This window comes from Leopardus geoffroyi, chromosome A3 (assembly GCF_018350155.1).
Source record: "Leopardus geoffroyi isolate Oge1 chromosome A3, O.geoffroyi_Oge1_pat1.0, whole genome shotgun sequence".
Taxonomy (NCBI): Eukaryota; Metazoa; Chordata; class Mammalia; order Carnivora; family Felidae; genus Leopardus; species Leopardus geoffroyi.
Genome location: NC_059336.1, coordinates 61,541,098 through 61,567,745, shown reverse-complemented (window position 1 = coordinate 61,567,745; position 26,648 = coordinate 61,541,098). Strand labels below are relative to the sequence as shown.

The 26,648-nt window shown below is 45.0% G+C and overlaps 1 protein-coding gene and 1 non-coding gene across 2 annotated transcripts in view; one reads left to right on the top strand and one right to left on the bottom strand.

The window, feature by feature from the left end:
• Nucleotides 1–26,648, top strand: part of CNGA3 (cyclic nucleotide gated channel subunit alpha 3) — a 75,292-nt gene that overhangs the window by 35,064 nt on the left and 13,580 nt on the right. The window contains exons 5-8 of the mRNA XM_045445796.1: nt 8,291–8,412; nt 17,990–18,103; nt 20,340–20,519; nt 24,895–24,903. Coding sequence (XP_045301752.1) covers nt 8,327–8,412; nt 17,990–18,103; nt 20,340–20,519; nt 24,895–24,903 — 389 coding nt within the window. The 5' untranslated portion in view covers nt 8,291–8,326. The remainder of the gene's footprint in view (nt 1–8,290; nt 8,413–17,989; nt 18,104–20,339; nt 20,520–24,894; nt 24,904–26,648) is intronic.
• LOC123581715 lies at nt 415–523 on the bottom strand. Its single transcript, XR_006703955.1, has one exon. It is a non-coding gene; the product is annotated as a U6 spliceosomal RNA (small nuclear RNA).

The following is a 26,648-nucleotide window of genomic DNA, read 5'->3' as shown; positions in this document are numbered from 1 at the left end:
CACCCACTTTCCCCTCCCTCCCACCCCCTATCAACCCTCAGTTTATTCTCAGTCTGTAAGAGTCTATTATGGTTTGCCTCCCTCTCTCTAACTTTTTTTTCCCTTCCCCTCCCCCATGGTCTTCTATCAAGTTTCTCAGGATCCACATAAGACTGAAAACATATGGTATCTGTCTTTCTCTGTATGACTTATTTCACTTAGCATAACACTCTCCAGTTCCATCCATGTTGCTACAAAAGGCCAGATTTCATTCTTTCTCATTGCCGAGTAGTATTCCATTGTGTATATAAACTACAACTTCTTTATTCACTCATCAGCTGATGGACATTTATGCTCTTTCGATAATTTGGCTATTGTCAAAAGTGTGGCTATGAACATTGGGGTGCAAGTGCCCCTATGCATCAGCACTCCTGTATCCCTTGGGTAAATTCCTAGCAAACTTGCATGTCATCCTTGCACAGGGGCCATGCTAATCTTCTCTGTATCATTCCAATTTTGGTATATGTGCTGCCAAAGTGAGCCCTGTCTTTCTCTTTCTTATTTCATTTAGTATAATACCCTTGATGTCCATCCATGTTGTCACAAATGGCAAGATCTCATTTTTTATGACTGAATAATATTCTGCATCTTCTTTGCCCATTCATCTACTGATGGACACATAGGTTGCTTCCTTATCCTGGCCATCATATATAATGCAGTGAACATAGGGGTGCATAGATCTTTTTGAATTAGTATTTTCACTTTTGGAAAGGAGGTAAACACTCACTAATTATCTTTATAAATGTTTTCAAGTACATTTATTTTTTTAATTTTTTAACATTTATTTATTTTTGAGAGACAGAGCATGAATGGGGGAGGAGCAGAGAGAGGGAGACACAGAATCTGAAGCAGGCTCTAGGCTCTGAGATGTCAGCACAGAGCCCGACATGGGGCTCAAACCCACGAACTGTGAGATCATCACCTGAGCTGAAATCGGCAGCTTAACCACCTGACCCAGGCGCCCCTCAAATACATTTAAATAAAATATATACGTAAATGCTTTATTCATTGAGTTTCTGTGGAAAATTTCATTTGCAATAAGTCCATGTTCATCAATGTATAAAGAAACTAAAATGCTGGTCACTAGCGACAAATTGTAGGCTGAGCTAAGAAGAGATCCAGCTTTTCTTTCTCTCAGTACAGTGCCCTTGACCACCTATATTGTCTTTCCAATGCCACTTGTCTCAAACAAAAGGTATTTTACTAGTGCTTTCTCCCTACATAAGCCTAGGGCTGCTTAAAAATACACAACCTTCATCATTGCCTATAGTAATGTCTGTTCTGTCTTTTGTGTTTGTTCTGTGGACTGGTTCACAGGTCTCAGAGTGATTAAGTGGCTTAGCATTGGATATTTTCCCTTCATCCTGCAGTTTCCAGATGGGATAGGGGAAGAAGGGAGAGGCAATCCAACTTTGGATGAAGTTCCAAGACATGTAGATCCTGTGGGAGTTATTGACTTATCTTTGGCTTTTTTTTTTTTTTAATTTTTTTTTCAACGTTTATTTATTTTTGGGACAGAGAGAGACAGAGCATGAACGGGGGAGGGGCAGAGAGAGAGGGAGACACAGAATCGGAAACAGGCTCCAGGCTCCGAGCCATCAGCCCAGAGCCCGACGCGGGGCTTGAACTCACGGACCGCGAGATGGTGACCTGGCTGAAGTCAGAGGCTTAACCGACTGCGCCACCCAGGCGCCCCTTATCTTTGGCTTTTAATTTGACAAAGTGAGCCTGTCAAACTTCACATTTATTGAGAATTTGCTGAGTGCTTTTGCCCAAGTGATGCTGAGAAAGTTGAGTTGTGGAGAACTGAAATGAATGAAACCCAGAGAGATATTACTTCTGAGAAGATTGAAGACCTTAGGTGGTAAAAGTGATCTGTCTCAGCTGGAGAAAATAAAGACTTGTGCCCAGTGTGCCTGTCCCATCAGGCTGTGGGGCTGTCCTCTGGTTGGCGTTGTCTTTTTGGCATGGCTTTGTTCTAGACTCGGTGCCTCACTAATGGAACCCTCCAGCCCCTGGCTGCATAGGTGTCATAACCAAAGACAATGATAACTCAGATAACCTCCAGTGGGTCAGAGGAGTATGCATCTTGGGCTCTTGGCACCTCTCTATTGTCTCAGCTGCATTTAGGGCTTGGGAAATGATAAGGTTTCAAATGACACAAATTGAACCAGGACTGGTATTCATGTTTAAACCATAATAGAAAAGGACAGAACATGGACAATTTTTTTTTAGTATAGTTAGTCATCGTAAGTGGGGACCAAGATTTTTTTCCAGAAGCACATTTTAGTTTATAAGAAAGGGCTTTACATGTTTTGACCTCCTTTGTTGCTTACTTGCTTTCTCCCTTATAAAGTCCCATCCATTTCTAAACAAGACAGAAATGTTCAGTGTGACTCATTCACAGAGCATTGTGAGAATCAAGTGAGTTTAAATAACATTTAAAGTTATTAGAACAGTACCATGCAGAGTGTAAATGCTCAGCAAATATACTGCCATTATTAGTGTCATCTTTGCAAGTACTCACCTGTTCCTCCATTTATGCCACCCAATTTGATTACCCACTATGTGTATATATGCTGGTGTTTAGGAGAATAAAACATTTTTTAAGTAAAAGAAAATAGTTCTAGCCCTTAAATCTTTTGGAGTTAATAAAGGAATGAGAAAAGTATGAGAACAACCGGAGTACAGGTGAGGTATGTTAGATTCCTGACCGACCTAGGTGTCCAGGCCAAGAGCAAAGGAGGTTAAAGGTAGGCACCAGAGCACAGATATCACAATCAAATTCTTAATTGTGCACAGCACAATGGCCAACACACGGTAAATGTTGAATAACATGAAATAATGCCCCTCATGAGAAGCCTCCTCAGACCTCGGTGGTCCCTGAGGCAGAATTAGTGCCTCCCCCTTCCATACTGCTCCCCACCATGCCTCTATCTCTATTTCAGCACCTCTGTATTCTACCCCCCTCCCTGTTTCCATTCATGTTTCCCCCATGCAGTTTTGTGTTTCAAAGACAGAGACCTATCTTCCTCTTCTTCATAATCTTCAGGGCCAAGTATGATGCCTGGGACATGGAAGGAGTCAGTAAGTGTGTTGGGGGGAAGAAAACATGCTGGATTTAGTAATGTTGTTTAAAAAAAAAAAAAAGAGAGATAATTGTCTGAAGTGATGTGTTGTTAGTTCCTCAGTCAAGCCCCAGAAAACTCACATTTGTTTGAGAGATGCTCACAAATCACTCTTAGACTCACATCTAGGATCCACTTCAAGGTCACCCTGATAGTTGGCAGGACACATCTTCTTCCTGTGCTTGAAAATTAAAATTTTATTTGTGCATTTCTAATATCATGCAGTGGGTGTGATAAACAAAAGAAAGCACTACATGGGTTTCAGGGTCAGACAGACCCAAGCCTGCATTTCCTATCTGCCAAACCAGTGTTACTATTTATTACCTTGTGGGTCTCTTGAGGATTAATGAGTAATGGATATGCAAGTGCCTCACACTCAGGGGGCCCTGGCTGGGTGGCAGTTTTCATTTTCAGCAGGCGCCTCAGGATCACTGATTGTAATTTCATGATCTCATCTGTGAGTTCTAGAGTTTGTCTGGGCCAGGAAATGTGAAAATTCACAGGGCAGTTGGGGAATCACTTAGGATGTTATGACTTAAAAACTGGTAAACAAGGGGAAAAGAATTGTTTATTCCGCAATTCCTGTATGAACGGTACCACTGAACAGCCAAATAAGTTACATTTTATTTAAGAATATGTCAGCTAATCGCTGAAGAAGAAATGATAGAATGTCACCAATTTGCAACTCGGAATGAAAGCATATGTCCAGGCAATAATCATCAATGGCTGCTAACATCACACAAAGAAATATTCTTGCAAAAAAAAATTGAACCCAAATTTGACCATATCTCTGAGTGCAACTGCCAGTTTACAGAAAACATTGTCAAGTTGGAATTGGCAAAAAATTCATACTATAGCAAACTCGGGAGTACAATTATGTTTCTTCCACAATGAGGAAGAAGAGAAATGCATGAAAAACTTTGAAAAGTACCAATCAGCAATCAGAACATGTGGGCCTTATTTGGATCCTTATTTTTAAAGTAATTTTTTAAAAAAGACAACCATTGTGGAGCCTGAGGGGCTCAGTCTGTTAAGTGTCCAACTTCGGCTCAGGTCATGATCTCATAGTTCATGGGTTCAAACCCCGTGTTGGGCTCTGTGCTGACAGCTCAGAGCCTGGAGTATGCTTCAGATTCTGTGTCTCCCTCTCCCTCTGCCCTTCCCCTGTTCACGCTCTGTCTCCCTCTCTCTCTATCTCTCAGCAATAAATAAACATTTTTTTTAATTTTTAAAAGAATGATTAAAAAAAAAGACAACGCTTATGATGTTTATAAACAATTGGGAAAAAATGATCTTATGACCTATCTTAAGCAAACATTTCCCTTTAATGACACACATTTTTCCCTGTCCTACCCTTCAGGGGCCCAAACCAGGAGTACATATAACCCACTTACCACTTACCTAAATATCTTAAAAAAAAAAAAAAATATTCTCTTAGCTGAGGGAATCACCTCCTCCTACAAAAACAAAACAAAACAAAACAAACAAACAAACAAAAAACAAAAGCCACTTCCCAAACCCAGAACCTTGGACAAGGTCATGTAAGCAGACAGTTCATTTAGGGAGTGATTCCAAGGAAGAGAAGTGGAAGTCTCAGAAGAAAAAACAAGGGAGGAAGGGAAATCCAGTGCAAGTGTACATTATCAAACCGATCACCACTCTGGGTGACTAACTTGATCCTTCCAGGGCTTCTCCAAAGAGCCATGGAGAGAACCACTGAATTATCTTCCTGAGGAATAGAAGATAGAACCAGGGAATATTTACCCCTGGTTCCTGGGTTCTGTTAGTCAAGGGTTGTCCAAGGCAGGGTTACCTCTCTAGCACCTCTGGGTTTGCATGTTTGTCAGAATGGCATGAGCATCCTAGCATATGTTCTCTGGGGGAAATAGGGAAGCCCCAGGAAAGAAGGTGAGCAATCCACAGTGTAGCTAAGGCAAGGTGCTGCTGGGTGACCCTGCATGCAGCTGGTTTCCATAGCAACAGCTGGACTGAAAAATGGTCAAGAAGGGTGTGAGGTAGAGGGCTAGATATGACTGTGACAGGGACCAGGGTAGTACACTGTTGAATCAAACATGTCCTGTCCTCCCATCTTAAAAAAATCACTTTCACAATGACCGGGAGACCAGATTCGTATAGAGAGTTCTTAGACCCCTTTGAGTTCAGCCTCAGAACATGGTGGCATGGGGAGATTTGATCTCTGGTCCACCATCCATGGCCTGCCTCCTTCTCTGCCTGCCCTGTGTCCACCCCATGTCACAAGGGGCCTTTCACACATGTGTGTGAACACCCTGTCCATACTTCTGGCCTCTACTCACTCCTCCCTCCAAACAGCTGCTCCTTGGCCACCTGTAGCTCTAGGGGAGTGCACACTGATGCCCTTTGAAGGAAAACAGACCTGGGAAGAGGCCTGGGCAGGCTCTAGAACCAGTATAGAGCTTCCTGAGCCCACAGTTTGGGCGTCTTGGGCACCCAGAGCATAGTCTAGAGCACGGGGCAGGGTTGTAAGTGGGCATGTTCCATTGGTCTCATGGGCTGTGGATGAAGGAGAGTCAGAATAGAGTCCTTTAAAGCATGGAGTCCCAGGCAGGGGCCCCTCCTACTCAGGCCAAAAGGTAATGCCAGTTTTTTACCACCCATTAATTTTACACCATCGGGTTCTGGGGTCAGACCGAACTTTGTCAATCCTGGCTCAGGCTATAAGCAACATTAGGGAAATTATGCACCTGTTTGGTTTCTTCACTTGTAAAAGGGAAGAAAGGGAGAGGCTATTCTGAGGGTTAACGGAACGGTATTACATGAGCACCTACCCTGTTTCTGGCATATAGTAGCCTTCCACAGCAGGCAGGTAGATGTGCTGCCTCCATACAACGACATCTGGGGCCAGGATTTGTGCAGTTGATGAGGGCTGAGGGAAAGGGACACAGGCTGGAGACAATGAACTTTTTCTCCTGGAATTTTCCTGGAAATGTACAAAAAAGAATAATTTGATAGATTTCTTCAGAGTCCCAAAACTTTTTTTTCAATTTTTTTATTGAGAGAGAGAGAGAGAGTGAGACAGAACATGAGCAGGGGAGGGGCAGAGAGAGAAGGAGACACAGAATCCAAAGCAGGCTCCAGGCTCTGAGCTGTCAGCACACAGCCCAATGCAGGGCTCGACCCCATGAACCGTGAGATCGTGACCTGAACGGAAGTCAGACACTTAACTGACTGAGCCACCCAGGCACTCCAGAGTCCCAAAACTTTTTTAAGACTTGCTCTAGAACCCACTAGACTGTAAGCTCCTTGAGGACAGAGATGTGTATCCTTCTCTGTAAAACCCTAGCTCTCCATATTGTCTCACACATAGTAAGTGCTCAATAAAAAAGCATTGGATGGATGATTTCAAATTGGGTTTATTGCTTTTAGTGGAAGACATTTATTTCCCATATTGGCTCTAAAATTTCCATAGACATCTCAAACTAGAATCGTTCTCTTTCTCAAACCCACTTCTTCCCCTAGTTCCCTACCTCAGTGTGTAGGACCACCAACACCCCAGATTATCATTCTCATTACCTCCCTCCTCATCACCTCCTATACCTGATCAATGACCATGCACCAGTGAGTCTGTCTATATGGGAAGTTTTTTAATTTATCTGATTCACTGCCACAAACCTAGATCAGGCAACTATTCTCTCTCCGCTGAGATACTGCAGCATTTATCTGCTCATTTAACACCAACTTATGTTCCCTGAATATGTCCTCCCCAATGCAGCTGCAGTGGCCATTACACATCTGACCATATCCCTCATGGGCTCAGGGTAAAAGCCCAAGCTCCTTAACACAACCTGCAGGATCCTCTGATATCCATCATCTGCCCTGCTGGACCATAAGATCCTTGAGAGAAGTCTTCGTCTTATATTTCTTTGTATCTCCTGTGATCGGCCAGAAATTCACTAACTGTTACATAAGTGGGTAAAGTATTTAAAAATCAAAGCTATTTTTGATCTATTGGGAAAGTACAAAATTTAAATCATAGCCTTAAATTATCAAATATCAGAGATGAACCAAGACCTTTGAGCCAACAATTGACCCTGAGTAAACTCATGGTGGATTGACCTTGATGAGCAGGAACTACATCCATCCTTTGGTGCAGTGTTCTGGGCTCCTTGCACTGACCTTCATTTGGATATGGAATTAATTTGGTCTTAGAGTGAGTCACTGGGCTATTTCTAGAAACTACCATCTTTCTCTGAAGTGGTCTCTGGAGTGGTCTCTACTTAAGCCATCTGACTGCTCAAGAGAGCCTGTGTTTGTCTAAGAGAAATTGTACTCAGGGATTCATCTTCCACTTGGAGGGCTTTGATCAAGGATGATGGAACTGGCCAGTCTTTGTGTTCTTCACACCAGCTCTGTGCTCATACCAGCTTTCTTCTTTCATCAGTCATAGGGGCACCTTCCAATGTTTGCTGAAGGGAGAGTATTCACGGTCTGATTTCTAGCACCAGGATCATGCCATCAACAGGTTTTACCTATTTTTTTTTAACCTGGATAAGCTGCTTGAAATCTCTGAGTCTCAATTTAGCCATCTTTAAATGGGGATAAAAATTGTAAATATCTGATAAAGTTATTTTGAGGATTAAAGGAGATGAAGTGTGTTTTGAGTGTAACATTACATTGTAAAGGTTTTATGGATGTCAAAGATTGTTAGTTTTTCATGTTTTGTTTTGAAATGGGATTTGGGGGAGCTACTAAAATGTGAAAAATTATAAGATAAAAAAAGTAAATGAGAAAAAACAGGGTCAAGAGGAACATCACATCGTTCCAGGGAATCATGAGGATTTTAGCTTTCTTATATCAAATACCAACTTCACCAATCATTCATTCATTTGCTAGATCAGCATATAAGTTTGAGCAGCTCTTCGGCATGGGAGCATACACAAAGTGAAAGACCTTGCTTGTGCTTCAGGCTGGGAAGAAGAGTCCAAAAATACCCAACTAAAACACGGTGTAGCTGCAACTATTGGAGAAATGGAAGAGGGTGTGTGTGCCAGGGCTTGCCTGGGGAAATAGTCCTCACACACAACAACCTGGGTTTGCAGCTGCTTCCTCATCCTGATATGATCTGTGTTGTGTTCATGTTTCAGCAACAACCTTGAAGCTGAATGTAACAAAGCAAGAAGATGGCTAAGATTAGCACCCAATACTCCCACCCTACTGCAAGAACCAGGGACAGAGATCTGGACCACGTTGAAAATGGCCTCAGCAGGTGAGATGGGCTTTCCATTTCATACTCATTTTAGAGAGGTGGAAAATGAAGCTCAAAAAGTTATGTGACTTCTAAAAGGTAACAAAATGAAGATTCAAATTCAGCAAATTAAATTTTACTGTAAAACTTCTCCAAACTTCTCCAAACATTTTCCTGTGTACATATTAAACATTTGTTGGACTCTGCACCAGACATTGTCCTGGGCACTAGGGATGTAGTACAAATCAGATGCCCTGTCCCTTGCTTCCAGGGGAAGGTCAGGATTCATGCTGTGCTCATGGGCCTGCAGAGAGTGGGCTGTGCCTTGCCAGTGAAGCCATCAGCCCCATCAACCACATGCAAGCAGCCATAAGGAAATCTGTACCTGAGTTCTACTTCTAGCCCTGTTTGTAGGTTTAGTAGATTGGGGGAAACACACTTAATTTCTCTGTGCCTCAGTTTCTTCAACTGCAAAATGGAGCAGCATCTTTTCCAAGCTCCTAGCATAACAGTGAGGAAATGGGAAAGTACCTATTTGGTGCAAATAGACATATTTTTAGGTTTCTTAAACTCTCAACAAGTTGGTTGAGTTGAACTATAAGAAACCTTATTTCCAATATTTACATTATTGTTGTTATATATGATACACACACATATGGCATACACACACACACACACACACACACACACACACACACTGAAAACTTCTCTCTCCCATGAAATCTGCAGAATATCATATGGTCACAAACTGCAATGACAGTCTCTCAGTGCTCATATCCCCAATACTATGTCCTCATCCACCATTTCTCCTCAGTCAATTATATATATCACACCCTCTCTCAGATGCACATTTGGTTTTTTCTCTGTCTAGATTCTTAGTACCAGAACCTTAGTTAACTGCTCATGAATGATGGACAACCATTTCCAAAGAGATTTGAGTTCCTATTATAATAAACCTATGCAGACCCAGGACCCTACATTCTGGGATTCAGGCAAAGGGAGGAATATCTCAAAGCATCCCAACAGATATTTATTGCTGCCAACCATTTTAACCTGGTACTGGAGCCCCAGGAATCTTTCTATGACTTAGGGCCATCAGAAATTCTCACCCTGCTCAAATTTCTCCCTCCTAACTGGCCTACTGTCAATACCAGGGTCCTGCCACTGGGGACTTATTCTTTTAGGTTGAGCCATTGCCCTTAATCTACAAGAAAATAAGAACACTCTTAAGACACATAACTGCTTTAAAACTTTGGTATGCATTCATAGCTTCTTTTTCACATCTGAGCTAATAAACCTTTGGGGGTGGGGTGTTCAAAGAAGATTGGGGTGGAAGGGAGAAAAGGTCCACAACAGTAAAGTCAAGCTCCCTGGGCAGCACTGGGCTCCTGGGATCTTGGGCCCAATGTGAGAAGGACAGAGGCTATTAGGATCAGGAAAATTTTGAAGTAAAATGGAACTTTCCCCCATTGCTCCCTTTTGCCTTGAGTGGGACATAATCAGAGCAGATCATGGAACTTACAGACTCCCTAGGGCCAAGAAGGCAACAACAGGGGCTTAAGAGAAGACACTCAAGATACTGAGATACTCAAGAGAAGGTGGGCCCAGTTGGTGGGCTGGGGCTCCTGCCCAGAATGCCCTCTCGACCAGACAACCACTGTGGTCCAGCTCTGCCTGACTTGTCTTGGCTCTACGTCAGCCAGTGGCCCATTAGCCAAGCCTGATGTGTGGGCTGTCCAAGAGGGCTCACCAGGTCTTCTGGAAGATGACCCTTTGCAGAAGAAACTGTTAGCTCATTAAGCCACACAGATACCTGCTGATGAGCCTCTGCTTCCAAGGGACTCTCTGTGGGCTCACAGTGGGTTTGTGTACACACAGAAAATTAGTCAGCCACACAGTGGGGGGTTCTGAATTGATTCCCTTCAACAATACTATTTGCCATATTCATGGATGGGAATATGCCCTTCCTTCTCCCTCCTATCCCCTATCCTCTGACCAGTGTGATGACTAACAGGCTCAGGGTCAGACTGGCTGGGTTTGAACATTGGCTCTGCAACTGACCAGCTCCGAAAAATTGTGCAGCTGTTCCAACCCACAGTTTCCTCATCTGTAAAATGTATTAGTACTGACTGCAGAGGGCTATAGTGAGGGTAAAACAGGTGAAAGCTCCCAGCACAGTCCCTGCTGTGAGAAAGTGCTCAGTCAGTGCTCACTGTCAGCATTGGAAATGATTCTCCCTCCTGTGGTCCTTTCCTGGTGTTCCAGGCTGGAAGACTTCTCCTGCTCTGACCTTACATAGCTCCAGCTGTCCTGACATCTGGATCTAGCCATTTCCTGCCTGTGACCAAGTCATGCTTTCTCAGCTTGACCACTAGTCCAGTCTCACTGAGCCTGCCCTGGGGACTTGCCCAACCACTGATGTGGTAAAAGCTTGTTGACAGATTAATACAGAATCCCATGGAGACACTATGGAGATGTCAAAAGGAGAGAGAGAAAGAATGCTCCCTTCATAAGACAGATGTTTGCTTTATCTTATGGAAGCAGGAGTCGGTTAACAAATGGAAATTTCCAGAATGGGTTCCTTGGTGCTACCAAGGATTGAGCATGTGTGTTCAGGCTGAAGGTGAAACAGCGTTCGGCCAGAGGCTGAGTCCAGGCCCCTCCTCTGCTTCCCGGTGCAGCCCAGCATCTGTTTATATATAGACTAGTTTTCCCTATAAGATTTACTTGAACAAGGGACTCTGGCAAATACACATAAGATTTTAAAGTTTCAAATCACTATTTTAGGGGAGAAAATGGTGCTTGAACAAACCGTAGATCTTGGCTTTAAAATTCAAATCCATTTAGAAAGCTTGTAGGAGAAAAAATTGAGGTTTAAAAAATGTTTATTTATTAATTTTGCAAGAGAGAGAGAGAGAGAGATCATGCGCACAAGCAGGGAAGGGGCAGAGAGAGGGGGACAGTGAGACAGTCCCAAGCAGGCTCTGAACCGTCAGCACAGAGGGTGACACAGGGCTCAAATTCACAAATTGTAAGATCATGACCTGAGCCAAAATCAAGAGTCAGATGCTTAACCAACTCAGCCATCTAGGCTCCCTTGGAAGAAATAATTGCTAATGTGTGTCCTTAAATATTAATCATTCGGGAAGCCTGGGTGGCTCAGTAGGTTAAGTGTCCGACTTTGGCTCAGGTCATGATTTCACAGTACATAGGTTCAAGCCCCGCATAGGGCTCTGTACTGACAGCTCAGAGCCTGGAACCTGCTTTGGATCCTGTGTCTCCCTCCCCCTTTTTTCCTTCCCCCACTCATGTTCTGTCTCTGTCTCTGTCTCTCTCAAAAAAAAAAAAAACCAAAAAATTTATCATTCTTTATCCTCAATGATATCAATGAAGCTGTTCTGGGAACCTGCATGTCACTGTGACCCTTTGCTGAATGCCCCCAGCAGGGAGGAGATATCACGTCCCCATCCCCTAAGACATCCCTGTCTCCAAATTGGAAAGCCCTGTCCCCATCCCTTTCACTAAATTGGAAAGCCAGGTTTCTGTTTCTCCTTTTAAATTATTGGGATCATTTTCCTAGTGACAAGCCATAAGGAAGGATGGAAACATTTCATTTGAACAAAGAAGTCAAGTTTATACCCTGGAAATACCAGAAATAGAAATGTCTTGATTTTTTTCCTTTCTATTAAATCTATTTAGTTGACTTGATTATTTAAGAGCTGTCTGGCATATTTGAAAAGATAATGCAGTAGGGAAAGATTTCAGAATCTGCTACAGAGAATTGCAGCTAGAACCGAGGGCACCTCAAATCTCAGATCAATCTCCTAGTGTAGCTATTTTAGTCGAGCTTTGGGGCATAGGGATTTGTGTCCTACAGAAGAGAAGCCTTCTTCATGCTGCTCTCTGAGCAGAGCCCAAAGCAATTATCACCAAAGAAAACCATTTTCAGCCTGCTTCCCTAGGACTAAAGACAAAAATGCACTCAATTCAGTTCCCTGGTTACATGTGGCCAATGACAGTGCATGTCGGTCATTCACGGTCCTCAGGGCTTGAGAAGAGGAAAAGAAAAACAAGGTATCACATTCTCCACCCTTGTTCTCCAAGGTTTGTCTTCGCTTACGTCCCCAAAGTCACTGGAGGAAGACACCAGGTGCTCCACAAAGTACACAGCTAATGACAAGCTGCAGTTCTGATGAGAAGCCTGTCTTCTCCCAGTGATAAGGGAGACCTTTACCTCACGGACATGAATTCTCCTTTATAAGAAAACTTAGAAGATGAGCATCATAAGTTGAAAACTACCTTGTCGTATCATTGTGTTGTGCTGGTTGCTCTTATTCTTGCTGATTACCAACTTCACGGAGCTCCTTCCTGAAAAGGTATCAGCACTACAGTCAGTCAGTTGGCAGCTTCAGGGGTGTCCTGGCCTGACCTGATTGTTTGTTTACAGATGAGTCCCTGTCAAGTCCTTGCCCCAGGCCTCTCCTCAAGCTCCTGGCAGGACAGCTCCTGACTCTCAGTCTCTCTTGCCTCTGTATTTCTCTGGGCGGTTCTGGATCCTCATTTTTTGCGTTGGTGGCTCCCTTTTTTCAGTAACTGTGTGTCCATGGGGACTCAAAATGTCACCTCAAACTTTGGTTCTCCTCTCTTTCCATCTTTTCTTCCATCTGCTTGGTAAAATCAGTTTCTCTGAGGAATAACTAATCGGGTTTACTATTTAAATAGCCCCAGGCAAGAGGATGTGGAGAAACGGGAACCCTCTTGACCTGTTGGTGGGAATGCAAACTGGTGCAGCTGCTCTGGAAAACAGTGTGGAGGTTCCTCAAAAAATTAAAAATAGACCTACCCTATGACCCAGCAGTAGCACTGCTAGGAATTTACCCAAGGGATACAGGAGTACTGTTGCATAGGGGCACTTGTACCCCAATGTTTATAGCAGCACTCTCAACGATAGCCAAATTGTGGGAAAAGCCTAAATGTCCATCAACTGATGAATGGATAAAGAAATTGTGGCTTATATACACAATGGAGTACTACATGGCAGTGAGAAAGAATGAAATATGGCCCTTTGTAGCAACATGGATGGAACTGTAGAGTGTTATGCTAAGTGAAATAAGCCATACAGAGAAAGACAGATACCATAGGTTTTCACTCTTATGTGGATCCTGAGAAACTTAACAGAAACCCATGGGGGAGGGGAAGGAAAAAAAAAAGAAAAAAAAGAGGTTAGAGTGGGAGAGAGAGCCAAAGCATAAGAGACTCTTAAAAACTGAGAACAAACTGAAGGTTGATGGGGGGTGGAAGGGAGAGGAGGGTAGGTGATGGGCATTGAAGAAGGCATCTTTTGGGATGAGCACTGGGTGTTGTATGGAAACTAATTTGACAATAAATTTCATATAATAAAAAAAAAATAAAATAAAATAAATAGCCCCAGGCATTTAACAAGGGTAGAGACTCTGGAGCTAGAAGACATCATAGAATTTTAAGCATCAAAAAACAAGTGGGGACTCCAAGTCAGGAAACTACAGATACTGGCGAGGATGTGGAGAAACAGGAAAACTCTGGCACTGTTGGTGGGAATGTGAACTGGTGCAGCTGCTCTGGAAAACAGTGTGGATGTTCCTCAAAAAAAAAAAAAAAAAAAAAAAATAGAACTACCCTACAACCCAGCAATAGCACTACTAGGAATTTACCCAAGGGATACAGGAGTGCTGATGCGTAGGGGCACTTGTACCCCAATGTTTATAGCAGCACTTTCAACAATAGCCAAATTATGGTAAGAGCCTAAATGTCCATCAACTGACATGGATAAAGAAGAGGTGGTTTATATATACAATGGAATACTACTTGGCAATGAGAAAGAATGAAATCTGGCCATTTGCAGCAACGTGGATGGAACTGGAAGGTATTATGCTGAGTGAAATAAGTCAGTCAGAGAAGGACAGATATCATATGTTTTCACTCCTACATAGATCTTGAGAAACTTAACAGAAGACCATGGAGGACTGGAAGGGGAAAAAATAGTTACAAACAGAACAGAAAGGAGGCAAACCACAAGAGACTCTAAAATACAGAGAACTGGGAGGAGATGTGGGGCAGAGGCACAGGGAAAATGGGTGCTGGGCATTGAGGATGGCACTTGTTGGGATGAGCACTGGGTGTTGTATATAAACCAATTTGATAATACTGTATATTTAAAAAAATTTTTTTCATAAAATAAAATAGACTCACACAAAAAATAACAAAAAAACAAGTGGGGAGATGCAGCAAGAAGAAAAGGCCCTTTAGGTGCTTTGAATTGACTTCACAGAAAACTTTCCCTATTCTTCACAGCTAAATGTGCCTTTCTGGATTTGGCTGTTGGAATAATACATTGATAAAAAAAAAAAAATCACCAATTTTTCCTTAGTTCCTTTTTGAAGACTAGGGAACTTTAGGGAGGGTAAGTGACCAGCCCACAGAACACCTAGCTAAGAGGTGTTAAGGTAGGGATTCGAATCCAGAGCTCCCGGCTCCCCATTCTGCCTCCTGCCCTTCGAGTGGGTGTCCTAGATCCTAGCCCCCACATAGGAGCCCTCACTGCTGCCAGTAGCAGGCCTGCTTTGGAATCCAGGGTCAGGTTTTGCCCTCGTCACATCCTCACCAGCTCTGATGTCACTGATTCCTTTGCTGCTAATGCAAATAAATCTATTCTCAGGATGTGCCCTCACGTAATTAACAGAAAGCAGACTAGGCAGAAATGCTAGGCTGACTTCTTGGTGCCCAGAGCTCCCTGAGGATCTTCTGGTAGGGACAGAACACCTTCACCCTCGGGATTGCCTCCAGATCTTCCAAGCACACCTGCTCAGCTGTGGGCTGCTGCCCCCCTAACCTCACCATGTGCCAGCTGCCAGGATCCAGGGACTTGAGATATGGACTCACTTCTGTCCCTGCTCCCTACTCCAGTAACTGACCTGGGTGCCTTGGAATGCACATTCCACCTTTGTCGTATACAGATTATTAGAAGGGCAAGGGGATCAGAGCTTTCTGGAATGACATTCAAATCTCAGCTTTGCCACTTGGCAGGGCCTCTGACAGCGTGTCTCATACATATCAGGACGAAATGTGAGTGGTCTTTTAAAGGTGTAGAGGGAGAATTCAATTAGATGGTTTGAAAATAAAGAGCCACCCCCACATAGTGTAGCCAGGTGGATCAAAGCCATGTCTCTAGCAGCATGCCACAGGGCTCAGTCCTCAGCCATGTCCTATTAAGCTTTTTCTTTAATCAGTGCTGTATATGAAAATATAGACAGCAGCTTCATGGAGTGGATTAGAGCAGGCTTTGACATGGGATGGAATGCCATTCAAATCAGCTTTGCCACTTGGCCATATGATCTTGGGGAAGTCACTTAACTTCTCTGAACCTCGGTTTCCTCTCTTATAGGGTGATTATGTGAATTAGTTGATAAGATCTATGTCTGACATACAGTAAGCAGTCAATAAATGGCATATAGTTTGTGTATTGTGTGTGAAAGTGATGGAGTTTGGGAGGAAAGGCCAGTATGGTGCCACTGCATATCATGGGTCCCAAAATATCAGGTGACTCAGATCAATGGAAAGATCCAATACTTACTTCCAACAGATCAATTGTATATGCACAAGATAGGGCCTTCTGGCTTAGCAGCAGCCCGTGTTACAGGACTACCGGCTTTGGCTGATGGTAGTTGATAATGGGGACACTAAAAGCACATGAACTCACAAACTTACAAAGATGTCTGATGTGGGGTCCAGTAACAGCAGTGTTCTCAGTGTCCTTGCCCAGTTGGGCAGGAATAGGGGAACCTGCTCACAGGAGCGTGACCATGATGGGGAAGAGCCTTGAACCTGGGGAGACATGGCTGGGTGAGCTGGGGGTTCTAGCCTGGAAAAACAGATGTGGCACAGTGTGACAGCTGCCCCATCATTGGAGGTGGTCATGTGGAAGATGAAGTGGCCTGACTCTGTGTGGTTCCAGCAGAAAAAAGGTAGCCTCGGTCTGCGGAAACTGAGGGAGGGAAGAACCTTCTACAAAGATGGCCCAGATGGGGCATGGGACAGTAGTGAGCACCCTGCTGCTAGAGACGGCAGGGATGTTGTACAAAGAGGAGTCAGCAGATCAGTGGCTGGGATTCAGGACTCTCCCTTCTAATCACTCACCAGGGAGAGATAGAGCCTTTTCCTGACATTAATTATTGCTTACTTCCTCAACTGTGTTGCCACCTTGTTAAGAAGGCTGATTAGGTTGGAATAGGTCACGTGATGGAATTAATTTGTCCTGCTTGGGCTCTTCAAGACTCCGAATGAAGTGCAAATCCCTAGGGGCCAACGCCTGGCTGGCTTTTAATCAGGCTGATCTAACTTCAGCCCTCGGAGCTTTTAAAAGACAGGGAATGAAAGAAAAATATGCCCAAACACACTGGTCTTATTCCACGCAGTTAAACAAACCCCAAGCCTCTGCTGATGTGTATGGTGCTCATCTTGAGTCGTGGGCACGTGTCCTCTGTGTACTCATGCTTTTCATCCTGAATTGCACAGGTGAGTCTCTGGCCCAATTACCTCTGCACTGCAGGGGACAGAGGTTAGGCTTTGACAAAAGGGCACAGTGGGACTGAATTTTCACATGAAAGCACTGAACAAATGCACTTGGGGAATTAGGCCAATTCCGTACAATATTCCAGGATGCTCCTCTTAACCAAATACTGAATGGATTCCTAGGAAAGCTGCCGAGCAAGCACACAAATAACTGCCCAGGTGGTGTGGCTGTGGTGTCCACACAGTCCAGCCTTAGCAGATAGGATTTCAGTATGCAGAGATGTGTTTGAAACTGAATTCTTGTTCTGGAATCATTGTGTAGAAACAGCTGCTGTGGGTGTGGATGCTGGGCACTGGGACCCGCCTCCTCCTTCCCTGCCAGTGCTCTGATGAGGACCGGGTGCTGCCGGCCTGCCCCCTTCTCCCAGTCCATGGGCAGTGGCTAGGCAAACTACCTTCCCTGGTCAGCCTGGCTGTAAAGGAAAGGCCATGATTTTTTTGTTTTTTGTTTGTTTGTTTGCTTTGTTTTTGTCGTTGTTGTTTGTCATTTCTTTTTTTTTTTTTTTTAATTTTTTTTTTTTTTGAACGTTTATTTATTTTTGGGACAGAGAGAGACAGAGCATGAACGGGGGAGGGGCAGAGAGAGAGGGAGACACAGAATCGGAAACAGGCTCCAGGCTCTGAGCCATCAGCCCAGAGCCTGACGCGGGGCTCGAACTCACGGACCGCGAGATCGTGACCTGGCTGAAGTCGGACGCTTAACCGACTGCGCCACCCAGGCGCCCCTGTCATTTCTTTTTTAAAAATTAATTAATTTCTTTTTTAATTTACATCCAAGTTAATTAGCATATAATGCAACAATAAGGAAAAGCCATATTCATCCTAAAAGCCAGGATCTGCCAGATCCTGCTGGAGCACAGACTAACAGAGTGAAGACTGGGGTCTGCAGCTTTCCTCATTAAGCAGGGCATCTGGCCATCTCATCCCTGAGTGTGTCCAGGAGGCGATGAGCTTGAAATCAATTTAGCCTGCTGCATATTTGATTTCCTAGGGTCCACTCGCCTTGCGAGGAGACTTCATCAGAACTGCAGCAGGAGATCGCCATGGAGACCAGACGACTGGCTGAATCCAGGCGAAACTCCTACACCAGCCAGGGGCCCTCCAGGTAACCCACCAGGCTCAGCACTCACCTTGGGAAGGGGGAGACTGAGGCAGGAGGAAGGGAGATGAGTGTCAGGAAGAAACCGGCGGGGTGGGGGGAGGGGGTGGTGGAGGGGTGGAGGTAGTGTTGAAGATTTGGAGAAGAAAGGGACAGGAGAAAAGCTGTCAGAAATCTATCACCGAGTAATTTCCTCTCAGGTCAAGTGTTCTGAGCTCAGAAAAATCTAAGAAAAACTGCTGTTATCTGAAATTGCTTTCATATAAAGTGATATTGAGGCACTTGCTCAATTCTGGAAGAATTTAGAAAAAGCCAACCAGGAAGGGTTCCAAAAAGAATTGAGAAAAAAGACCAGCCAGCCGCAGGAGACCGCTGGTGGACTTCAGTGGCGTGCAGGTGGTACCAGTGGCAGCGTCCGAAATAGCCTCTGGCAGGTCCTCACAGGTGTGTGTCCGGACTTCGTAGCATGCATCTTGCAAAAGGATGGGGAAGATTATCCAGCCTCCGAGCTGATGACATCTGCACTTGGGCGTCAAGAGCTGTGCCACCTTAAAGAAGTCATTTCACCTTTCCAGGTCTCATCTGGAAACACATCAAACAGTGGGAGGGCTGCGCGGGAGACAAGCACTGACTCCCGACAGGTGCTCAACAAATGCGGAGCTCATTGTTTCCTTCCACTAAATTTGTTTTTCTACCAATGCCAGAGTTTTATATAATCACGTGTTCTACAGTTTTGGCTAAGATTATTGCAAAAGTTAATTTGTCTAGTTATTCTTCATATTTTTCACTGCGGAGGAACGTTTCTTTCACCAACCCCTTGTAGCTGGGCATTTACATGATTTCCAGTGTTTTTGTCTTACCAATAAAATGTGGTCTTAAGGCTCATCGATTGCAAGGAAGAAGACACCTTCAAACTGGTTCAAATCGAAAGACCTGGGGTAGGACCGAGGCAGGAGGCTGGTGCAAGCTCAGACACACCGTCTGGTGGACAAGGGAACTAAATGGGGCTCATGAGACAGGAGCAGGGGAGGCACCTGCCCTCTCCCTTTCATTTTCTCCTGGAGTGTCATGATCGTGATTTTTTTTTTTTCTTGCATGTCTCCTCTGTTTCAGGCTTTCTCTGTTCACACATCAGTAGGCACAGGCTGGAAATGGCCTTTGCTATACAATCTTGTGTTGAAATACCCAACCCCATCCTGGAGTGGCTTTTAATTCAGAGGCTTGAGTGACTCTCTGTGGGTCACTTGTTCATTCCTGAGCCTGTTGGCTGAGCTGGAGAAGGGGTATGATCTTGGTTCCATCCCCTCAGCAGAGGGAGGATGGGGGGTGGGAAGAGTGACCAGAGCAGAGAGGCTGGGCTGGGCAGGCACCTCAACATATGTCTGCAGCAGCTGTAAACATCTTTGAGCGTGGAATGTTTTCTTGCTTTAACTTACTCTTCTTAGGCAAAGCTCCGAAGGGTGTTATTAGGGTGAAGGCATATGACAACTCATGATGTGGTTCTAGGTTGCTCAGAACTGATTTTGTTGGGAACAGTGGCATGCACTGTAGGTGCCAAGTCAGGGAAACCAGATACCAAGAAGGAGGGTTCAGGCTTTCTTCCCATTCCCCTCTGGAGGAGACAGGGAAGGCAGGAGGCAGGGCTGAAGGAAGCCTTCTTACGGAAAGCTGGAGCTAAGACTGGCTCTGGAGACGTAGGCTGGCTGGTCTCAGGCACTTGAGGGCCTGGCAGGGTCTGGCTCCAGGAGAAGGGTCAGGGAAAGCTGCAAGGAAACTCATGCACAAGGCTGGGAGGAAACAAGAATTTGTATAGCAAACAATGAGACAAGGTTAGGAAAAGAATCTAAGTTGTATCTGGGTGCCTGTTCCCTTAAACCTTATTCTAAATTTTATCACCATTTGCAAATTGTATTTTTTCTATTCCAGTGCCTACCAGTCATAAAGAGCTCTACAAAGGCAATGTAAGCAGAAAAGCTGCTAATTCCCCATTTGAAGGATCATGCCTTTGGCAGAGTCCTCATGTTAAAAGGACAAAGCCATAATGAAGACAATGTCCCTTATCTGGAAAGCTGGGTCCCAGACTGCAGGTGGTATAGGACCAGGGAATAAGGCCCTGACAGAGTGGAGGTGCACATCTAAGCCTAGGATCCTGCCAGTCATCTCTGCTTCTGCCCCAGCCCTGGAAAAGAAAGCTTTCCATCTCCTTCCTCCCTGCACTAGCTGCCTGTCCATGTCCTTCCAGGTTGTCTCGCCTGATCATCTCACTGCGAGCATGGGCCACCGGGCACTTACAGCACGAGGACCAGAGACCTGACTCCTTCCTGGAGCGTTTCCGTGGAGCTGAGCTCAAGGAGGTATCCAGCCAAGAAAGCAATGCCCAGTCAAATGTGGGCAGCCAGGAGCCACCAGACAGAGGGAGAAGGTAAGGAACCAAGAGGATGGGCCACTGGCACCAGGTGAAGCATTGGTTTGCTCCTGCAGCTTAGATCCACTGTGTGGGTGGCCCGGAGCACCAGCCTCATGACGTGTACCTTGAAGAAGGTGTCTGTTGTGGAGGAATACTGCATGCTCTAACAGTGGCTGCCCCGAGTCAAAGAAGGATTGCAGGAGAGGAAATCCTTTAACCAGAATCTCCACCCTCATTTGACCCTGCACAGAGTACCCACCAGTGCCCCCTAGAATTGGTGCTCTCAGAAACACATCTGGGGATGCTAGTCTCACTTGATCTCTCTCCATCAAAGGGCCCTCATCCCAGATTGCACTGTGACCCACTTTACTAAAAGCCAGGGGCTTTAATACCATAGCTTTGAGGTTACCTAAATGGTACCCACAATTTTACATGCAATCTTCTGGGAGAGAGGTCTGAAGGTTGGCCAGAATTTTCAAGAGGAGCCATCATACCCCAGATCAGGATAAGAACCATGGAGTTGGGGAGTGTAGGTGGGGGTAGAATGCGGGATGGAGAGAATGTTTACTTTTCGGTAGGAGAGAGGTCTGCAGAACAAGGGCTCTGAGCATTTTCTTGCATGGCCCACTGCCTGATTGGGGGCTGTGGCTGGTGCTGTCTGGTATAGACATAGTGAAAGAAATCTGCAGGTGCTGATTTACATCCCCCAATCCCACACCCTACACTCAGAGCTGCTGCCTCCCCTCCTCTCTTGTTCTTGGGAAGTCTCCCCAGCCTGTGACCAGCAGGGAGACCAGTGGGCCACCACAGGTTGAATTGAGTTTGGCTAGTAGCAGAATGTCTCTTCAGGACCCTCTGGGCTGTTGGAGGGAAGGAGAGGTAAGACATGGAGGGGGAGGTTGACCGTCTCTGAGCCTCTCAAACAGGAAGCCTCTTGCTCAGAACCTGCTTTCTGGAAAAGGGGGCTGAATTCTGTAGATAATGCCAAGATTTATAAGATGTAAAGGTGAAAACAAGCCTGGTTATTGCAGACCAAATGGTCCCTATATAATTGTTGGAGAAAATCCTGTGTGTTTTTTTTGTTGAACGAGAAAAAGACCTCAGGTGTGAGTCTCTCAAATGGGCATCCAAGGGCCCCTGGGGAGTGAAGGTCATGAGGCCTCAGAGGAAGCAAGATGGATCTTCCTGGTACTTCCATTTTGCTTCCATGTTTGTATATACGTGTTATAGGTTTATTATAGATTATGCAGTAGATTGAAAAATGTGCAAGCATATTTAAGATAAAATATGAGAGTTCAAGGAAATTTCTTGCTAGCAACCACTCTAGGGGAGCCACGTTTAGTCTCCCTGCTGGGAAAGGTGTGATAATTGGCTGGCTCACGTTTTCACCTGGGCTTAGACCACAAACCCTTGGGGTTTCTGGGCTTGGGGAAGGACCACCTAGGGCCTGGGTGCTGGTGGGAATGGGGATGTGTGCAGGGCCATCGCAGGTTCCCAGGGCCAGGCATCCTAGACTGAGAGTCAGCTCCATGACTGCAAGGCCAGCATGCTGTTCACTGCTGAGCCATAAAGAAAGGATGGATGGCAGATAAGGGAGAAGAGAAGATGGGGGAGGAGGAGGTGGGGAGAGACATTTGCTACTGAGCCAGCCAGAGTGGTTCAGTTCCTTGTGGACAAGCAAAGATTTCTTTTGTTAACTTGATCAAATTATCCTATCTACAACCTTAGCCTAATGAAGATGAACATAAGCCTCTTTGTCCATTTCCCAATGTGACCAGATGAGCAAAGAGCTGGGCTAGGATCCCATCAGGGCCAGGTCCCTACTGTACCACAGATGCCTGGTCACTTGCCTGAGGGTTCAGAGTGGGCAGGCTCATGCAGGCTAGTGGCGGATCAATTAGAGAGGCTTCCTAGGGGAGGAAGACTTTGGATTTTCCAGGCAAATCCCATTGGCAAAGCAAAGTGTATGCAGAGACAGGTCTTGGTTATTCTAATGGTTTGGCCTTATGACATCCCAGACACAGAGATGTGGTAAACACAGGCCACTGCATCTTTCCTAACTTCATAGGAATTGGGAAATTGCTTGGCAGGGGAGGGGGGCGGGTCTGGTGATCAGAACCAATCCCAAAACAAATAGTTAGAGCCACGTAATGGATGGTGAGAGGGAGACTTGAGCAGTGGTGAGCAGAAGTACCAGGATGGCATTTGGCTGGATGTTCATCATCACAGAAGAGAAGAGGTGCCCTGAGAGTCAGGCAAGAGGATCACAGGCCACTGGCCTTGGTCCTGGAGGTCTTCTATGAGGTGTCTGCAGTGACAGCAGACAGGCAAGCCACCCGCCAGCTCTGTGAGGCCATGCTGGCTTCCTTAAACTAGCTGTGTCAAAAATGTCTATTGGCAATTGAGTACTCTGAGATAATAGCTTTTCCTACAGAACGCCGCAAAGGACCGTGTGATTCAGCTTTAAATAAATGTGTAGCTGGGCGCAAAACCAGCCTCCACTTTCTAGCAGATTCTCACATAAATCTGGGGTGGCAAACCCTGAAGTTTTAAGATTAATGTGGGGACAAGGGCCCAGAGCAGGATAGATGCAGAACTGGGACAATTCTGCTCATGGTCTGTTTTTTGCCCTGCAAGCCGGAAGTAGCTGCTGTGATTGGGTTTTTGAGGGAGGGCCCCTTTTGAGAGCCCCTGCTTGCGCAGATGAGTGGGGTAAGTTGCTGCTGCTGCTGCCAAATGTGTCCATTCTGCTGCTGAAGGTGCTCGACTCGCTCCACCTGAGTGCACCCAGTGGGCAGGAACCACATAGGGTTCACGTCTGCGTCCCTCAAAGCTCCTGGCACACTGTTAAACTGAATGAAATGGGGTGGAACTTGAGGCCAGGATTCTGGGTGGGATATGCATAGTTAACTCTCTATTCAGAAGCCTCAGTTGAGCCAAATGTTCATCTTCTCTTCCCCCTAGAGCTAGCCAGTCAAAAAATGTTTGTCCTGACAATAACAACACCCCAGGTCCTGAGAGGTGTGTGAAAAGGCCTGGGGGACAGGGTGTGGGGAGGTGCCAGCCTAACCACCTGGGGCAAATGGTCCCCAGTAGTTGGAACTGAGTTCAGATTCCCATGCCGCGTTCTCTTTACTTTCCAGCAGTGGCTGGCCGCTGGCCAGAAACAACACCAACATGTGCAACAACTCAGAGGAGTGAGTACCTCTGCTCCCCAGCAGAGCCCCCTCACCCTCCCTGGTCCCACTGGCCACCTACCTCCCCATAGATGTCCCAGCTTCGCCTCCCTGCTGAAATCCTTTCGCTTCCCACACTTCTAGAACACCACTAGATCATTCTAGAATCTTGTTCCTTTCTCCAAAATTCCATCCCCACGGACAAATGGGGAAGGGACCTGGTCTGTATGACTTCTTTGAGCAACCCTCATTTTTCTCATCTATAATGCATACATGGTTTAAGCTTTGACATCCTCTATCGCTTCTGTATTTGAGGGTGCAAACTCAGAGTTCCTTTACAGAGCAGTGGATATTCTCCTTCATGATGAGAATGCATTTTCCATTCGACAACCCCAAGCTCCAGGGTGCCAGTGAAATGCCCTTGTCATAAGGCCAATTCAGGCCAATTTGGAGGGAGTAATTAGGACAATGGGAAGAGGGGATTTAAATACTGTATTTCCAGAGAATAGCCTCTTGAAATGGTGACCCTGCTGTAATTACTTTTTATCACCAGACGCTGAGCTGGCAGATCAGTTTGATGTGTGATTCTGGCAAGTGCCACTCAAGAGCCCAGGGAGGAAGTGTTGCGTGTGTGTGATCATACACGTGTGGGTGTGCACCATTCGCCAGACTTCTTTATGGAATACCCCGGGGGCAGGCACAGGAGGGAGTCTCAGTTGGAACTTAGGGAAAAAACCATCAATATCAGCAAAAAATCCAAATTACCTGCCTTCCAACTGAGGAGAAATGTGCCAAGGCTTTTTCCTATTTCCTTTTGTTCCTTGGATAGAAGTTTTTACCATTTCCCTCTATGAAACTTAGTTGCATTTTGTCTGCAGAAATGTGGATATCAAATCCAGAGACCCAAATGCCAGCAATCAAGATAAATGAAATTATTTAATTTGCAAAATAGTAGCTATTGTGATATGTGCTTGATCTAAAGCCAAACTTGATATTAAATACACTTGAAACCCCCATGTTGAGTCCCACAGTCAGAGACAGGCTCAGGGCACTGGAAACCACTGACAGAGGTCCTGTAGGTCTCTAGGCTCCTCTGTTCTGGGGCTGGAATGTGGGCGAGGATGGGGGCGGATGGTGTTGGTTGCATCAGGCTCTTATAAAACTTTTCACATGGGTTCAAATCATGGGTCCACACTGCAGGCCAAGGACCGAAGGAAAAAATTGTGGACTGTCCCAAAATGTGACAATCTGGGCACAGAGTTACAGAAACAATTCTGATGGACACCCTTCCCCATTCTTCCACCATGTTTCTGGCATTTTAACTTAGTCCATGGGTCCTTGAATAATTTTTCTGTCTCCCAGAGCAAACTGTTCCCAGCCCAACAGGCATCGTTTGCAGCTCTGTATAGGTCTTTCGGGGCAGTGCTGGGTGGATTGGGGGATGCAGTTTGATGGTGGTGAGTCTTTCATGGGCCCACAGCAGGTTGGTAACCTCCCCCAGCCCCTCCACAAATTGTGGCCTGATGTAATTAAACTCACAGCTGGTCTGAGCGTGCCTGATAAGCTTGTGGGCAGCGCCCTCTGCTGGTGCCTTGACATTAAGACTTCAGTGGCAGAAAGCCTTTCAAAGGACACTTCATTATAGATTCAAGAGGAAAGAGAATGAGTGACTGTCCTTAATCTTCTCATTTAGCAAGTTTAATATTTCTTTATTTTTATTCAGTTTATTCATGTACTAACTGTCAAAAACTTGGAAAACACAGAAAAGCACCAATGAGCATACACCCTCAAAAAATATACTTCATTTTAACAGTAGAATCCCATTATCAGAGATAACCCCTCTTAACATGTTGGGAAATATCCCTCCAAGGTTTTCCATATATATTGAGTATATAGATATGTATATAGACAGAACATATTATATATGGAAACATATAATATATACTGGTATATATTATAATTATTATATATTGTATATAATAATTATTTTATTATTACAGCTACACATAATTACATATATATGATATACTTATATATTACACATAAATTACATATATATTTTTAAGTGCCTTTGTATCCCAATTCATCCATAAAGAGCTTTGTGACCATGGGCAAGTTACCTGACCTCTCTGCATCAGTTTCCTGACTTGTAAAGTAGGGTTTGTATTAATGTTTTACTTATAAGGTTGAAGGAAGACTAAATGTGCTAATACATGTACAGTGCTTAGAATAGTGCCTGGTTACATAGTAAGTGCCCAATAAATACTGACTAGTGATGCGAGCAGAGCAATTTCACCGCCACCTCCCTAAAGATGTCTACACCCTAATCCCTGGAACCTGTGGAGAGGTTACCTTATATAGCAAAGGGGACTTTGCAAATGTGATTAAACTTGAAGACCTTAAGGTGGGGAGGCTGTCCTGGATTAACAGGTGGGCCCAATGTAATCACATGCATTCTTAAAAGCAGGAAGGAGAGGTGGGGAGAAGAGTGGGTCTGAGAGATGAGTCGGAAGGAGAAAGGAGGAATTTTTATTGTAAGAAGGACCCCATAATTGCTGGCTTTGAAAAAGGAGAAAGGGGGACACAAGGCAAGGAATACAGCAGCCTCTCAAAGCTAGGAATAGCCCTCCATTTTCTGCAGCAAGAAAACAAGGACTTTGATTCTACAGCTTCAGGGCACTTAATTCTGCCCACAACCCAAGTGAGCAGGAAACATTCTCCCCAGAGTCCCTAGAAAGAAACACAGGCTGCCGCTGACACCTTGATTTTTATCCAGTTAGACTTATACCAACCAGACTTCCGACCTACGGAACTGTAAGATAACACATTCGGGCTGTCTTCAGCCACTACATTTGTCGTAATTTGTTAAGGCAGCAATAGAAAACTAATAACACAGCTTTTGATACCATGAGTGGGGTGCTGCTGTAACAAACAAAGTGGAAGTGGCTTCGGAGCAGACTCTAAAAAA